This window comes from Protopterus annectens, chromosome 1.part1 (assembly GCF_019279795.1).
Source record: "Protopterus annectens isolate FY-2018-M chromosome 1.part1, PAN1.0, whole genome shotgun sequence".
NCBI classification, from domain to species: domain Eukaryota; kingdom Metazoa; phylum Chordata; order Ceratodontiformes; family Protopteridae; genus Protopterus; species Protopterus annectens.
The window spans coordinates 763,296,661-763,314,528 of record NC_056726.1 but is presented as its reverse complement, the minus strand read 5'-3'; the positions used below and the strand labels follow the sequence as shown (position 1 = coordinate 763,314,528).

At 44.0% G+C, this 17,868-nt stretch overlaps 1 protein-coding gene across 1 annotated transcript in view; it reads left to right on the top strand.

The window, feature by feature from the left end:
- Positions 1–17,868, top strand: part of UBAP1 (ubiquitin associated protein 1) — a 776,235-nt gene that overhangs the window by 90,465 nt on the left and 667,902 nt on the right. Inside the window, exon 2 of the mRNA XM_044078004.1 lies at positions 9,559–9,605. Coding sequence (XP_043933939.1) covers positions 9,566–9,605 — 40 coding nt within the window. The 5' untranslated portion in view covers positions 9,559–9,565. The remainder of the gene's footprint in view (positions 1–9,558; positions 9,606–17,868) is intronic.

Below are 17,868 nucleotides of genomic sequence, written 5' to 3'. Positions count from 1 at the left end.
GTGTGTGTGTGTGTGTGTGTGTGTGTGTGTGTGTGTGTGTGTGTGTGTGTGTGTGTGTGTCTGTGTGTGTGTGTGTCTGTGTGTGTGTGTCTGTGTGTGTGTGTGTGTGTGTGTGTGTGTGTGTGTGTCTGTGTGTGTGTGTGTGTGTGTGTGTGTGTCTGTGTGTGTGTGTGTGTGTGTGTGTGTGTGTGTGTGTGTGTGTGTGTGTGTGTGTGTGTCTGTGTGTGTGTGTGTCTGTGTGTGTCTGTGTGTGTGTGTGTGTGTGTCTGTGTGTGTGTGTGTCTGTGTGTGTGTGTGTGTGTGTGTCTGTGTGTGTCTGTGTGTGTGTGTGTGTGTGTGTGTCTGTGTGTGTCTGTGTGTGTCTGTGTGTCTGTGTGTCTGTGTGTGTGTTTTAGACCCGTAGTTTAGTTAAACCGTTTTGTAATTACATTTAGTAGTAAATTAGTGTTTTTCCCTTCCCGTTAGGGTGTGTGCTTGAGTGTGATGGCCGAGGGCCCTAAGGCCATTTTTTCAAAATGTGCTGTGTTCCTAAGCTGTCCCCAGCGGATGGCCACACTCAGTGTGTTCTTTGCCTGGGGGTAGCTCATTTTAACATCGGGCTGCCAGATTTGTTTGGCCTTTAACCCCCGGGCTCTGAGGGACAGGAGGAACAAGCTAATCCTGGTGGGACTCTTGCCCCCGGATTCTTCTTCCTACTCTCCCTCAGTGGCGCCAGTTGCAGCTGCGACTGCCCAGCCTTCAGCTCCCCCTCCCCTGGCTGGGACTCAACCTCCCGTTGTTTCCCAGGGAGAGGGGGACTCTTCTAAGAAAGAGAAGAGGCATAGAGAGAAGGAAAAGGAGAAGGATAGGCACAAGAGCCATAAGCGGCGGGCCGAGTCATCCCCTTCGGCTCCGCCGGCTAAATTGATTTGTTCCCCTGTGAGGGTTTCCAGGTCTTCCCCCTCTCTGCTGCGTTCCCCACGCTTCTCTCTGGAGCCGGAGGAGGAGTCCCGGTCACCTTCGAGGTTGTCTGGGCGGCCTTCCCAGCCTGCTTCGACTTCTAGGTCTACCAGGAGTCTGTCCGACGCAGATATGGACCGGATGATGCGTCGATTCCTGCAGATGCAGATGGGAGCACTCCTACCCCCCCCCCTCCGGGAGGGAGCTCGGCCCCTTTCTTTGCACCCATTGCTCCTTCTCCGATCCACTATCTGGTTTCGGAGCCATCGGATCCGAGTCGTCTCAGAGCCGGGGAGTCGACGCCGATAGTAGTTGCTACTTTGACGCCGGCCTTACCCTTGAGTTTATCGGGTCATCTTTCGGATCTGAGCTCTCGGGGCCGAGAGCAAAGCTTTGGATCCGCAGGGGTGAGTGTGTCTTCGGCTCCATTGCTGTCAGAGCACACTTCCCTTTCGGGTCCGATCGCGTCGGCTCCGACACCGGTCCTCACGTCGGAGCCGAGGGGACTACTCGCAGAGCCAGGGGAGAGTGGTTCACCTTCGGCTTTTGATGTGGTGGAGAGGGTGCTGTCGAGGAGTTCGAAGTCCCCGGTCCGTGCTATGAATCCACCCTTCACTCCCTCGCATATGGGCCTGTCTTCCATCGTCCGGCCCCAGGGACAGCCTGCGTCTGCACCCCAGTTAGTTCCCATAGAGGAGCAGGACCCCATTGGTGAGCCCTCCTTGGACAGTCCTGCCGAGGAGGTCCCTCAAAAACGAAAGTGTAAGAGGAGGCACTTGGACTACCCAGAGTCCTTCACGGAGGACACAGACTTAGGGGAAGGTTCCTCCAGGTCACTCCCAGAGGACGTCTCTTTTGGAGACATTATGGAGATGCGCATAAGAGGGGGGTGGTCAGCCCAGAAACCTTCCTCGGATGAGTCTGTCTTTCTGGAGGCGTTTGACGCAGGCCAGTCTACCTCTTGGGTGTCCCCCCCGGCTGACCCCCTGGTAGACTTGATTACTACCGGGGCTTGGAAGGAGCCAGACACTGTGGAACCAATCCCTAGGATACTGGATAAAATCCTTAGTCCCCCTTCTGACAAGCCGGCGTGGAATAGAGGTTCCCCGGTAGATGCCATGGTAGTGGCAGCTGCCACCAAGAAGGAACTGGCACAAGAGAGTTCCTTGGTCCATCCTCCTGATAAGGAGTCTCGGACGATGGACCGCATTGGAAAGCGGATGTTTGCTTCAGCCACCTTTTCTATAAGGGCGCTGAATTATCTGGCGCACGTCATTAAGCTTCAGTGGGATCTGATAAGAGTATGCTGGGTCCACCCCCAGAGTCCATGGGGGCTGAGGACAAACGAACCTTCTCTGCTCGCATGGCCACTCTAAAGTCACTACCTGACACTTCTATATGGCTTCTCTCCCATGCCATGGAGGGGGCGGCTAGAGCCAGCAGAGCAGGGGTCGCCTTGCGGCGCCATACCTGGCTCCGTCTTTGCGGAACCCTTCAAGGAGTCCTTCGCGAACGCTCCCTTTGACGGTTCTATGCTATTCGGCAAAACCGTCCGCGACACGCTACTCCAGAGCAAGAAAGATGGGAAGATGCTGTCTGCCATCGGAATCCACTTCTCTACTCCTCAAAGGTCCTTCTCAAGGAACCAGAGTGGACAAAAGAAGATGTGGTTCCGGAAGTCTCAGCAGTACCGTCCCGCTCCGGACCCTTCGTCCTTTAGAGGCAGGGGAGGACAAGGTGGATGCCGGCCCAAAGGCAGAGAGGGACCGAAGAATTTTGGGTCAAGAGAACCCTTCTCCGACCGACCCGCGCAGCAGCCCTGAGGGGTTGCCCGACTGTCCCTCTCTGGAGGCAGTCGGGGGGCATTTTTCAGAGCATTTAGCAAGTTGGGAATCCATTACTACAGATCGCTGGGTGCTCTGAATAATATCCAGAGGTTACTCTATCCCCTTCCTGAATCTTCCCCCGTTAGGGAAGTGCCTCCCCGATGTCCCACCCAATCAGAGAGAGGCTGCAGCTTCAGAAATAAAGAAATTACTAGAAAAAAGGGCCATCCAGCACGTCCCCCCAGAGCAGTCCGGGTTGGGCAATTACTCCAGGTTCTTTTTGGTGCCAAAAAAGATGGGGGACTTAAGGCCAATTCTCTACCTTTCAACTTTGAACCTGTTCATTGCCAAGAGAAATTCCGGATGGTCACTCTACAATCTATTCTCCCCCTTCTGCAGGAGAACGACTGGATGTGCTCCATAGACCTCAAGGATGCGTACTACCACATTCTCATGGACAGACGATCCAGGAGGTTTCTCCGCTTTTGGCTAGGGGCCAGTCATTATCAATTCAGGGTTCTTCCGTTCGGCCTCGCCACAGCCCCCAGGGTGTTCACCAAGGTCATGGCAGTTGTGGCAGCCCACCTGAGACTTCAGGGAATTCAGGTCTTCCCGTACCTAGACGACTGGCTCCTCAGTGCCCCCACCAGGCATCTACTCTGTTCTGTCAGGAATTATTCTTTACTCTTGGCCCATCACCTAGGCATTACCATAAATTTCAGGAAGTTGTGTCTTCATCCTGTTCAAGTTTTGGATTTCATAGGGGCCAGGATAAACACACTTCAGTCCAAGGCCTTTCTGACAGCAGACAGGTTATGCAACTTGTCACTCCATGTAATAGCACTTCTGCAGTCCCCAGCCCCACCCACAGAATTAGTCCTGAGAGCCCTAGGATCCATGGCGGCAGCCATCAGCCTTTCACCTCTTGCTCGGCTGCACATGAGAGTCCTTCAATGGACCCTTCAGGTCCAGTGGTCCCTCCTCCTTCACCCATTGGATTCACCGATTCCCCTAAGCAGGGTTTGCAGGAACTCCCTTCTTTGGTGGATTCATTCCCGAGAGCTTCGGGAAGGGAGACCGTTCGTGATGCCTCAACCCCAAACCACGCTGACCACAGACACTTCTTGCCTCGGGTGGGGGGGGCATTGCATGGGCAGAACCGTCCAAGGCACGTGGACCCCTGTAGAGACCGTTCTACATATCAGTGTTCTGGAGATGAGGGCGTTGCTTTTAGCGTTGCAAGCCCTTCAAGACCTTCTTCCTCCGGGAACTATTGCAATTCAGACAGACAACATGGCGGTGTTCTGGTACATCAACAAACAGGGAGGAACGAGGTCTTACCCTCTTTGTCGAGAGGCTATGAGAGTTTGGGAATGGGTGATTTCCACCAACCGCTTTCTGATAACAACGCACATTCTGGGTCAGTCCAGCATTCTAGCGGACAAGCTGAGTCGTTCTATCCTCACACCTTATGAGTGGTCTCTAAACCCCTTAGTAGTGAAACAGATCTTCCTCAGATGGGGTCAGCCTTGCTGCTATCTCTTCGCATCTCCTTCAAACGCAAAATGCAGCAAATTTTTCGCTCTAATTCCCCCACCAGGGGAGAGTCCCAGAGACGCTCTGGTTCATGCTTGGCCACCCGGTCTTCTTTATGCTAATCTTCCTCTTCCGCTAATGACGAAATTTCTGCACAAAGCTCGTCGGTTGGGGAGCAAAATAATCCTCATAGCCCCATTCTGGCCTCGTCAGATCTAGTTCCCGTATCTGCGGTCTCGCATCATAGTTCTTGTTTGGGTCTTAGATCCCATTCCGGATCTGATCTCTCATCCTTTGGGATTGCAAACTCCGAACCTGGACGACCTCAAGCTCACGGCTTGGTTGATCCATTTCCACTAATGGCTAGGACTCCCGGTATCTCGTCTTCTGTAAAATCTGTTCTGGTAGCGGCGCATAAACCCTCTACCAGGAAGATCTATAAGAGTAAATGGAAGTGTTTTTCCATCTGGGCCAAACATAGAGATTTGGACCCTTTTACGGCTCCCATTCCAGCAGTTCTTGAGTTTCTGTCCCACATTTTCCATCAAGGGGCCAGTTCTTCTACTGTGAAGGTTCAGATGGCTGCCATTTCTCTTTTCCACATCAGGGACAACCTTGGACCCTTAGCTTCCGCTAAGATATGCAAGACCTTTTTGAAAGGCACCTTTCTGTTCAGACCTCCGGTCAAGAATGCGGTTCCCCCATGGGACTTAACTTTAGTTCTTCAGGCTCTAACTGGTCCACCCTTTGAACCCGCAGCTTCCGTTGACTTAAAATTCTTATCTTGGAAAACTGCCTTCTTGATGGCAATTACTTCAGCTAAAAGAGTATCTGAACTTCAAGCCCTTTGTACAAACCCCCCGTATCTGGTCTTCCATAAGGACAGAGTATCTCTCAGGACTAATCCTTCATTCTTGCCTAAAGTGGCCTCCGAGGCCAATATCAATCAAACCATCAATTTGCCTGTTTTCTTTCCCGACTTTCAAAACAAAGGGGAATACAGACTGCACTTGTTGGATGTGCATAGACGATTGCAATTTTACTAGCACAGGTCAGCTGCTTCTTGCAAATCGGAGCAGCTTTTCGTGTCTTTCGCTAAGCCGTCCTTAGGCAAGCCAGTTACGAAAGTTACCTTAGCTAGATGGATATCCCACTGCATCTTACACGCGTACACAGTTTCCGGTCGGCCAGAACCCTTGGGGGTTCATGCTCACTCTACCCGTTCTATGGCTACTTCTGCAGCATTTTGGTAGAGTTCCCTTAGATGACATCTGTTCAGCGGCTATTTGGGCCTCTTCTCATACCTTCATTTCTCATTATAAGCTGGATCTGCTATCCAGAGGTAGGGCAGCCCTTTGGCTCCGCAGTGCTCCGGAATATTCTTCCTTGAGGACCTCCCAGGTTTTTGGTAGCTGGGGACTCTGTCCCACAGATTGCTGATCAAATGAAGTTAACTACTTCAGATAAAGAAGTTATGTACTCACCATAACGTTCCATCTGAGTAGGTAACTTAATTTGTCACCCTCCCCTCCTTCCCCCTAGCCTGTTTCGTGGTCATATTCATAACGGAATGTTTTCCTTCTGTTACGCATCAGGTTAGCATTTCTCTTTCAAGTATGTTGACTGTTGGTTGATAAATTGGCAAACTCGATCTGAAGACTGGAGGGAGGTAGCAGGGTGTTATGGGTAAGGGGGAGGAGTTGAGAGCTCGGATCTTTAGCTTGGAAAGCTGCCGGTTCGGATCCGGTACCCACAGGTTGCTGACAAATGAAGTTACCTACTCAGATGGAATGTTATGGTGAGTACATAACTTCTTTTTTTCTGAGCATGTACAGTTTTCATTTAGGTGATGGTGATTAGCCTTAAAAAGGGTTTTTATGCCACTTCTACAGCTGTAGTCAGCATGCCAGAACACAGATATGTCCATAAGGGGTCATTTCCCTATCTCCTATGATGTCTTCTATGAGAGTTTTTTTTAAAATTGTTTTTCTCAAAGCTAATCTCTGCAATTTATAAGCAGGTGACCAGTTGATCAAAAAAATTGATTTCCAACCCACTGGACTGAAAAAGATGTATAATAATGATTTTCCTGGGGAGGCAAGCTCCCTGCACCCCATATCCCCACAACTACAAGTGTGCTAACTCTGACATTTCACACGAGCAGATGTAATGAAAAGCTTCCTTGTCCAACTATTAAGCAATTGCCAGTTTAACATGAACTTCTTACAACTAAATGAAAATCTATCAGTCTTGGCTCTTTGGTGTAGGGGGATGAAGCCCTAACTTCCACCCGATGACCCAAGAATGATCAACAGCTCAGGACCTGGAAGAACCAGGCAGGGAAGATGGGAATGAGTGCCTGATAGTAGCTTGCCAATCTTGGCCTCAGGGAGGCAATCTGGCCAAATACAACAGTGGCACCTACTGAAGAGAGGTATATAGCACGCAACACTGTTGATATCGGACATGGTTGTATGTCAAGCTTTTTGGGGCATGGGTGGGAATGAACATGCACGCACTGGAAGAGATAACAAGTTTTCACATCAGCCACTGAGAAAGGAATTAAGTCTTTTAAAAAAGCACATTTGGTTGCTGCCTGAGTAACAGAAACATAATGGATGAATGTATTTCTCACCCCAGTTAGAGAATGAATGGTGGATGCCAGATGGTAAGAAGGCATGAGTCATAAAAATTTAAAATGAAAACACTGAAATGACAAGAAGAATTTGCTTACTATTTGACAATTATGATTGATTAAAATGAATGGAACTAAGAAATAAGGCAATTGGAGTAACTGGAAAGGTTCTTCTTCTCCTTTCGGCTTTTCCCGGTCAGGGGTCGCCACAGCGGATCATCTGTCCGCTCATGATTGGCAGTGGAATTCTACTGTGTCGAGTTGCCAGCCTGGCACCCAACCTTCCACAGAAGGCACACACATGCACACACTCACACCTAGGGCCAATTTAGAGTGTCCAGTCCACCTACTGCATGTCTTTGGGATGTGAGAGAAAACCGGAGCACCCAGAGGAAACCCACGCGACCACAGGAAGGACATGCAGACTCCACACAGAAGGCACCCCAGCCGAGAATCGAACCTGAGAACCTCTTGCTGTGAGGGGGCAATGCTAACTGCTGCACCACCGTGGCCGCCCAGTAACAGGAAAGGTTATTTAATCAAATTACCTTCAGGCAAATACGTCTTTGGAAGTGATGTCTTGCATCTTAAAGCATTTGTTTACTTATTTTACAAAAAGAAGTTACAGTTCCTTACCCTAATGACAGATTTGCAGAAGGTAGTCCATTTTTGCTAACATCTAGATCTTGTGCTACCCAGGCACTTTGTCTTTCTTATCATGCACAGCATAGCCAGCTCACTCTAATTCTGTCTGCTTGTCTCCAATTTTGATGACCACAAGATAGTTGAGGAATAAGGAAAAGGGAGAGAAGGATGCAGAGGAGAAGAGATGGTCTGACAGGTGGTTTAGAGGATTAAGGATCTGTTAATGAGCTGTTTTCTGTGGTCCGTTGGCACAAGGTTTGATTCCCTCAGCCTCCATTACCTAATTTTGTGACTCTGAGCAAGTCACTTAACCATATATTGCTGAGTCACGAAAAGGTCCATGGAGATCAGTGCTCTACCCTACCCTGGGAAAACAAATATAAATAAAATAAAAAACGGGGGAAGGTTAAGGAGGTATGTTATTGACAATGGATCATCCTGATGATGCCAATGAAGTGTTATAACTTTCTTAACTGAACAGAAGTAGACCATGTCCCTGCTAATCCTCCTGAGTGGCCACTGTTTGGGAGTACACCCACAACTGAAGTAGCCCCCAAAAAAGACTCTGATCAGGAAAGGGCATCCGACTTGTAGTGCCGGAAAGGACATCCGACTTGTAGTGCCTCTTGAATGTGTTTAGAGACGACCAAGTTACTTCAAAGTATAATCTAAAGTGGCATTGCTAAAAGGTCACGGAGATACTCCGCTTAAATGAGCTTCAGAATTTTAAGGTAGACCCTTTTGTGCTTCTTATGGCAAAACATTTGCAGGTGGACAAAACTGAGGGGATAAGATACCACCCCTCGAGCTTCAGAATTTTAAGCGGGACCCTTTTGTGCTTCTTATGGAAAAACATTTGCAGGTGGACAAAGTTGCGGGGATAACATACCACCCCTCAAAGGTGCAAGTTAAAATAAGCTAAATGAGTACTTTCTCATGTTCCATCCTTTATTTTATTGATTTGTAAGGTGATATGTTTCTACTACAGTTTTAATTTGGCACTGGATTTTTAATTAATACAAAAGAAAGGACATTTATTTTATTGCTTTTTAGTGTTTCTGTGGCATAACTTCATATTCTGTGGCCACTGTTTGGGAACAGACCTACAGTGAAAAAGATAGGTTTCTGCTGTCACTGCTTCTTAAGTATTTTTATAATCTGTATATCACTTGTTCATGTTGTTGTACATTTTTCATGTCAGACGTGTTTCACTTCTTCTTTCGGCTTTTCCCGGTTAGGGGTCACCACAGCGGATCACTGTCCGCTCATGATTGGCAGTGGAGTTTTACAGTGTCGAGTTGCCAGCCCGGCGCCCAACCTTCCACAGAAGGCACACACATGCACACACACACACACCTAGGGCCAATTTAGTGTGTCCATTCCACCTACTGCATGTCTTTGGGATGTGGAAGGAAACCCACGCGACCACAGGGAGGACATGCATACTCCGCACAGAAGGCACCCCAGCCAAGGATCGAACCGGAGAACCTCTTGTCAGACTTGTTTCACTACTAGAGGTATACTGCATTGTACTTTTTTTCTATCAGCCATGATTTTCTCCACTGGAAGTATATTAATTGTATTTTGTTTTGTTTATTTATCTGTTCTTTTGTACATTGCATGCCATCTTTTGTTCTCTTTGTTTATATATTGTATGGTATGTAATTTGTTGCTTCTGTACGTTGGAGCTTTTCTCCTGTGGTTACCACTGAAAACGGGCCACATGGCTTAGCTGTACTAACCCGGTTAACAAATGTCAAATAAATAAAATATGCAACATTAGGAACATTTGGTATTCGCTGGAGTAATCTAGTAACCAAATTTCATAGAAATGGAAACACAGAGGTCTGATGTTTCATGTTTTTTACTTATTTGAACTTGTGTACACTGTACATGTTATAATGTTCTTAATTATGTTAGAATATTTTTGCTTAATTTGTCTTTTTATTCTTAGGCTTATTTGTCTTTTTGTTGCAGATCCTAAATGGCTTCTAAGAAGTCAGGACCAGAGTTTCATAACAATGGTATGTGTATCTGAAAAAAAAAGTTTGTCACAGTTCTGTGCATGAGCATGCATTTTTTTAAATGAAGCACTATTTATGAATTTTAGCATTTTCTAATTATTCTTCCATATGTGCTTAGTTTTCTCAGTCTTGGTTGTCTTTGGGGAGGAGCTTAAAGGTAGCCTGTGTTATGTTGCCACCTTTGCTTTCTGAGTTTTCAGCCTGAACCATCTTAAAAAAAATAATATCCAAGGAAAATGCAGTGACGTTTTCTTCCCTTTTTCCCCAGATAATATTTATTGTATACCCGTTTTTCTCTGTGTTGTCTTGTGTGCATATTCAAGCACTAGATAGGGTTACAGTAGGAGACACACATGCAAAGTTGCCTCTTTCCAAGTCTTGCATTCAGCCTATATTTCTTTCATAGCAGGTTTATTCAGGACTGGATCTGTCAAGTGATGTTCGTTGGCCACTGACTGATAATCACTGATGACATTCTGATTATTGTACTTAACCTTGTGAAGACAAATCCATCCACAGTATCTGTGTATTTGGTCTGCACACCATAGCAGTTTGTCAAAGTATTCCAAAAAAACTTGCACATTGCATTTTATTACTTTTATCCAGTACTCTGCATGCTGCTAGCAGAATTGTACATGCTCTGGACTACAGCTGCAGTTCTAAGATAAAATGAAACAGTCATGTCTTTACACTTGTCAACAGGTGCAGGCTTTCCAAACTGCATCACTAATTTAAAAAAAGTCCCAGTGTATCCACTGCATTTCTAACCTCACCCAACTTTATTCTCTAAACCTCATTTTGTGCAGTGGAAATAGAAATTCATGATAATCTATTCATACCTGCTTGGATAGCTGAACTGTGCGTACTCTGTTAAGCACCTCTTTGGTAACAAAAAAAAAAAAAAGGTTCTAGTCATTCCGGTTCACCACTCCCACCCATTGTCCTTAACTTTAACTGTATAGTGACACTAGAGTGCCTACTGCCTGGTATCACCAGTATATATGTTCATGATATTCAGATGATGCGTGTTTCAGATTGCAGCTGTGATTCTAAAGTAAAATGCAGCACTGTCAATTAAAAAAAATCCACCCATTGTAGTTCACCACTCTCACACGGTGCCACCTTTAATGCTTCGCAATACATAGAGAGTACATAACAGTAATATTCATGATACAGTATTCAAATTATGACACTTGAACTTTCTTACAGATCTATCATTATGCCATTGTTTGCTTGTTGCCGAGTACTTGTCTGTATATTCAGTTTGAGGCATTTGAATACACACATTGTTTTGAAAATTTACGTTTTTCCCACAATTGTGCAACCTTGGGGGGGGGGGGGTAGTGTAGTTATATACTGGAGGTTTGATGGCAGAACCATCATGTCTGAGCTGCAGAGGGCTTGCCCCACTGCAAAAAAAAAGGCAAAAAAAGTAAAAATTTCTACTGATATTAATTGTACCATGACTCAAATAATTGGCAGCAAGTCGGTGCAAGTCAGGCAGCTGGTTCTTGAGTTAATAAAGCAGATCCTAGCTGAACAGAGCATTGTCCTCCTCAAGAGTGCAAAAGTAGAAAAATACTGTACCTGTTGCATTTCTGTCCAGTTTAATGCTCTATCATATAAAGTTAATATTCATGGGAGCATTGTTCAGACTAGCTGAAAGATGAATGCTTCTGTTCAAAGTATCTTTTTGCTAAAAATCAGATGTGTTACCAGAGCAGACCACTAGTATGCATCTTTAACTCCATATTTTCCTTTTTCATACCTGTAGTATGATTTTCTTGCATGCGCCAGTGACCTTTCTTACTTTTCAGCAACCTTCTGCTTGCTGCCAGAATTGAGGGGGACATCTATTCTTCACATTGAGTCAGAATTTTCATTGTCACATCTGTGGGTATAGTGCAGAGGTTTAGGGTTATGAACTGTTAGTAAGCTGCATCCTATGGTAGAGAGTTCATTTTCCTTGGTCTGTATTTGCATATTGTGTGACCATGAGCAAGTCACTTAACCAGACAGTGCTTTTGGGCATTTGGGAAACTGGGCTAGGTTTCTGAATTAACTCCTGAACTGCATGCTTAGTAATAACTTGTGAATCTTTGTAATACTTTTATTGTGCAGTGTTGTCTAAAATGTTTTGCACATCGACTTCAAAACTTCCTTTTTTTTAAGATGGAATTGTGTAGTGAGTCTTTTTTTTATGTATAAACCCATAAGATACTTTTTCAGTATTTTTCTCTCAAAATTTTACTGATTGCTAAAGTTACACATCTTCCTTTCCCCAGAGATGGCAGTGCTAACTAATATCAGCAGCTCACTTCCATCCCTTCCCCTTCATTTTCTTCAGCACCTTAGCCACTGAGTAAACATTTAACATCTGTGATGTAGTTATAGCCTCTGTCACTCTACTCCATGGAGTTGGCTAGCAGACATATTAAAGGTACGTATATTATCACAGTCGTTGTAAACAGTAGTATTGTACTTTCTTTGAGGTCAAATGTGCATCTTTGTCGGTTTCTTTCATCTGTATCCTTACTCCTGTTAATTACATTGCATGCTTTTTGGCAGATACTTATGCAGATGTTACAGCATTATTCTTACAGTACTTTTTTTAAAAGCGTTTTGTATCTGTTTTTGTTAATGCCACGCAATTTATGTTCCTGTCACTTTTTATGTTTTAAGCGTCTGTTTTTGACACACTCATTTTCCTGTGTTCATTTATCATTAACAGAATATTTTAAAATAATTTGTTTTTTTTTGTAATTTGCTGTCATCCAGGATACTGCAGCTTGATGTGAAGTTATTGCTTTCTCCACAGCTTGGTGCCAGAGTCATAAGGCATGCGTGCCACACTCCGTATATGAATATCAACTTGAAATATTGAAATTGTGCACATTTTTATTATCTAGCAAATCACAATAACTTTTTTTCCTGATGCACCATTCATGTAATTTTCTTCCAACCATCCCTTCTGTAACTTAGGTGTCAACACTTGCATCAGTGTGTCTTTTTGCAAAAATATGTGCATATTTGTTACTATGCCATTTTTCATACACTCTTATTCCGTTTCTTATCCTTTATGCCATTTGAATTCAGGTTTCTGTCTTTGTATTAAATGTCTGATCCTGGCTGTAACACACGTGCTGTAGTCTACTTGGTAATACATGCACATTTTCATTAATTCTTTTTGTTAACAAATGGTAGTACCTCCATTTTCTTTGCTCTTTATCACAGTTGCTTCATGGTCTTCTTACTTTCATCAACTGTTGTACGTACCATTTACCATAGTCTGCAACTGCGGTCTCAAGTTAAGTACATCAGTAAATGCTCTGTATATGCTAATTTGCAATGTTTTCATAAACTCCTCTTACAAAGAAATAATAACTTCTGAATTACTTTTTGTCTCAGTAACCCCAGGTTTGGGTCCCCTTTGTCTTTCTGTCATGTGTCATGAATTGAGGTTTTCCACACTTGGTATTGGCAGTGTGACTTGAATTACAAAAGTATATTTCAGTCCCCTTTTGAACAGTAAACCATTATGTTGCTACCCATCTGTTTGTTTGTTAATCATCCAGATTTTACTAAGACCTGGCTGTCACCCCTTTTAGGATCAATGCTGGTCTTATGCCTATAAAGGTACTGACACAGATGGCATAAGGCATCCATGTACATGCTGCTTTGTCATGCACTAGCTTCCATTCTTCTCACAGTTTAAATACGTGGCATTTCCAACTGCACAGAAAACAATTTATCTATGTAGTGGCTCACATTAATAAAGCTGTAGTTTTTTTCAGTACTTTTTATCTCTTATTCAGTTTCACGATTGTTTCAGGGGAAAGTTGTACTGTTTTGGACATTGGAACAAGTAAGTTAAGTTTTCTTCTTAATCTGTTAACAAAACCTACTCTTTTTGAAGGCAAAACACTCATAATGAGTATTGTGTTCAGTACTGCTTCTGCTTTGGACCTGATAAGTTAGTCCTGTGAAATCTATTTAACTTTTAACAAATCTACCATATTAAGGCATTTAAAATATTTACATTTATCTGTTTCACTGAGAAATGATTTAAATCCATTGAATAAAAAATCTAAGAAAAGGGAAAGTTAAAAAGGGAGGAAATGTGGAGAGAACACAAAAAAGGAGAGGAGCACATAAAAGGCAGAAAAAATAAAAAAAAAAAATCTAGGGGACGAGTCAGTCAGGTAGTGCATTCCAGAGGAGCGACTCTTAATAAACAAGGACCTGACTACCTGAATATTTGAGCTGTGACCCAGAGCAACCAGCAGCCCCCTAGGTGGCTGAACATGGGGAACTAGGAGGCCAATACTGGAACAACATATCATCTAAGTAGGGAAGCTGATGCAGAAGAAATGCAATATGTTTGTATCAGGATTTCCCAGTAAGCAAATTTGTCCCAGCTGTAACCATTCAAGGTCAGTATTCAAAACATTTAGCCTTTTTTTTTTTTTTTTTTTAATAATAATGTGGTGCTTTGCAGTAGTCCAAGCTGGAGGAACCCAGAGAATGTCGCATGATAGAGAGATCTACATGGGGAATAAGGTGCTTGGTGGGTGAGATATGCCTGAGATGGCAGGAGGAGGATTTGATTACTGCTGAAACCTGGTCCTTTGGTGTAAGCTTGTCATTAGTAACCATTCCCATGTTACACTTTTGATACAGATTGTAGTTTGTCTCCACGATAAATATTAATTGGAGACTAATCTGGTGCCATAGTCTCTGTAAGAGAAGCATAGATGGTGATACCAGCTGTCTTGGATTGGTTTTGTTCCAGCTGATTACCATTCAGTCATTAGGGCATTCCAAATTCATTGCAAATGTATTGATGTCTGGCATGGATTTTTTGAGGAAGAGAGCACTATATCTGTGCATCATCAGCACATCAGAGGTAATGCAGTTCTCTCCTATGAATAATATCCCCCTTAAGGAAGCATGTGTACTGTGAAAAGTAAATGACTTGAGTATTGAGCCCAGTGGAATACTACAGTCAAGTAGGAAACAGAACCATTGTCTGTGTCTGTTCACACAGACAGGAGGCAAAACAATCCAAGATAGTACCAGGTACCACAGTAATACTCCATCCAGTCTAATAAAATAGTATGGTCATCCATGTCAGAAGCAGAAGTGAGATCTGGATCAGGTAGGGCTAGAAATAAACAATGAAACTGATCCTTGATCATGATGTTGTCATTGAAGATCATCTTTGGGGATGTTTTATTATTTAATATTGCCACAAACCTGGACTTGACTGGATCATTGGTATATTTGTTTCATGAGCAAGTAATCATTAGAGCATAAACAACCTCAAGAATGTTGGCCACAAATGTATGGTTCAGGATTGAACAATAGTTATGCATATTGTTAAAATCTAAACTAGCTTTATTTTATGACTGGAGCAATCGGTGCTTTTCTCAGGTTTGCTAGAAGTATTCAGTTCATAGGAGGTGAGGAAAATCTGGTACAGGACTGTCACCTATCTCCATACAGGCAGCAACCAGTCTGGAGGGACAAGGATCCAGTGTACTCCACTCGTAGTAGATTGGAAAATTACTGTAATCTGGTAGTGAAAACCTCACTTAATTTCTATGGCAGTGACACCATTATGAGGATATTTGAAATGGTCCTTGGTGTGCACTCTGATATACACCTTATCTAGTCAGACTAGGCTTGGTGCAAAATATCAAGAACCCAAGTTAAATCTTCTTTATACAAAACCTTCCTACTGATGGGATAGACTGGTCTGCAGTAACTCTCCACTTAAAGAGCACTGCTGTTCTGGATGCTGTAGAAGAGGTCTCCTGGGACAAGTACAGAAATTTCTTCCTGAAGACCTGCATACTGAGAAATTGTTGACCAAAGCAAATTTGTCCTGAGTTAGACAGGTATGCCACCCATTCCTCTAAGGCCTTTTGCTAGTCCACCCAAGAGGTCAGACTAAGGTCATGGCATACATGGAACCAGGTGGACCTGGTTATAATGGCATGCGGACATGCAGTCCAGTGAAGATGAGTACCTTGTTGTAGACTTTAGCCAGTTTTGCCAAGTCTGAGGTGCTGTGCTCCCATAGCTAGTTAAGCAAAAGTGAGCTTGTGTTTTGTGATGTTAGACCACTGTGTAAGATGTAGGCCTGGAGGCTCATCAAACATGAGTAATAGAGTGGTCCCATTTAAGTGACTTGTTCCCCCAGAAAGTCACTGATAATGACACAGTCCAAGGTATGACTGAATTTATAGCTGGCAGAGATAATCATCTGAGTAAATCTGAATCCCTTCATAGTTCAGAGGAATTGCATTATTCAAGCCAGTGACTCCTCATCAGCCTTGATTTTGAACTCCGGTCACCCAGAGTAAGCCATATTTGAATTTGTCATCAGAGAGGTTGGGAGATGAAAGAATTCCTGAAGGAACATTTACAAACTTTAGGGTAGATGGTAAGTGAGGAGGTAACCAGTTTGCTGCTACACCAATTGCATACTCAAAGGAGCTGGTATTTACATCTTAAACCTTCAGATCAGTGGTTGAATGATAGACTGACTGACCCAGTCTGAGACATTTACAGGGTTTGTATTACAGAGAACCCAGGGGACATTAAAACCATGAGAAAAGGATCCGACAATGTTTAGTCAGGTCTCTACGATAAATGCCATGTCTGTATGGTGCACCTATCTTGTAACTGATGGACGTGGCACTGAAATATGGCACCTTCACTAATGCCGCAGAAAAAGTAGGTCATACCTACCAGTCTGTAATTGTGGGAGGGATGTATACATAAATTACATGAGACAAAGATGCATCTTTCAACATGACATTTCACCCTGTGGCAGAAACAGCTGAATATTGGGACTGGACAAAGCCCCAGTCTTTGGGAGGTCCCTGAATTGATTTGATGTTAGCCAGTTCTTTTTTTTTTTTTTTTTTTTTCATTTTTCCTGTTTCCATTATACATAGCCTTTTACATTTATGCATAATTAAAAGGTGTGGGTAAAAAACTAGAAATAAATGTGAATGTGAGGTCAACAATTAGTCCTTTTCATAAGCAGTAGTGAAACTCTCTTTGAAAGTGGATGGAAGATTACTTGCAGGAAGAGGAAAGAACAGAATAAGAAAATAATTTTATTAATTTAAGCTTATTTTCCAGGATAGAACATTTATCCAAACAGACCAGTTTCCATCCTGTCCTGTATGTCTTATCCAACAACAGGTTAAGTATGCCATGAACACGGTGTACAAATAGATACCTTATTAAACACAGATGTTCTTCGTTCCCCATTGCTGCAGTCCTTACTATTGGGGTATAGTCCGCCGTCCAGTCGGCCCGAATACCAGAGTATAAGGCTGACGTCGGTCAGGGCGCATTAGACTGACGTCAGTACGTCAGGGTACTAATGCGCATGACCGACGTCATATCCTCAGTCTTTTTTGCCGCATGGTCCGATGCAGAAGCAGTTTTGCGAGTGCAGGTTGGCGTTCTGAAATATTTCAAACCGAGTTTCAGACCCGAAACAGAGTTGGCTAAGTACCCGTTGGGAGCATTTTGGTTTTTCTTGCCTCAGTATTTAACCGGATGTCAGAAAAAGTGAATAACTGTATTTCTTGTGGGAAACAGATACCTCATAGGGATTACCATACCTTGTGTATACCTTGTTTGGGGCCTGAGCACGACGTTGTTGGTTGCCGCTCTTGTGCTAGGTTTAACAAACGCACTATTAAGAGGAGGTTAGACTGTGCTAGGTTAGTGTTTGGGAAGCGTTGCAATTATAAAATGCCGTCGGATGCTCCGGCCGCTTCGTCAAGAAGCGCAAGGACAAAACTTTGAAGCCTAGGGTTGATGAACCGGCAGTCCAGGACGTCGGTTCTTTAGAAAACTCAGTGGAGCCAGAGGTTTTGCCAGGAGTTTCCATGGAGTCTCAGGCAGAAACTTTACTGTTACAGGATGTGCCTTCTCAGGAGGTAGGCCAGGCTGAGGGGGCTTCTCAGGTATCTGTTCTTCCCTCTCTTCCCAAGGTAGTTAGAGCCTCTCCTTCTGTTGCCAAAACTTCTTTGAGAGGTAGGCCAAGTTCTGCTTCAGTGGGGGCTTCTCCTAGCATTTCGGGTTCTGTACCTAAGAAACATATGCTTAAAATGGCAGAAGATTTGATTACTATGATTAGAGGTTCTATGCCCCCTCCTGATAAGAGGCCTAGGGTGGAACCGGTGTTTGATAGTTTTGAACAGTGTTCAGAGGCTTCAGAGTCTTCTGAAGACTT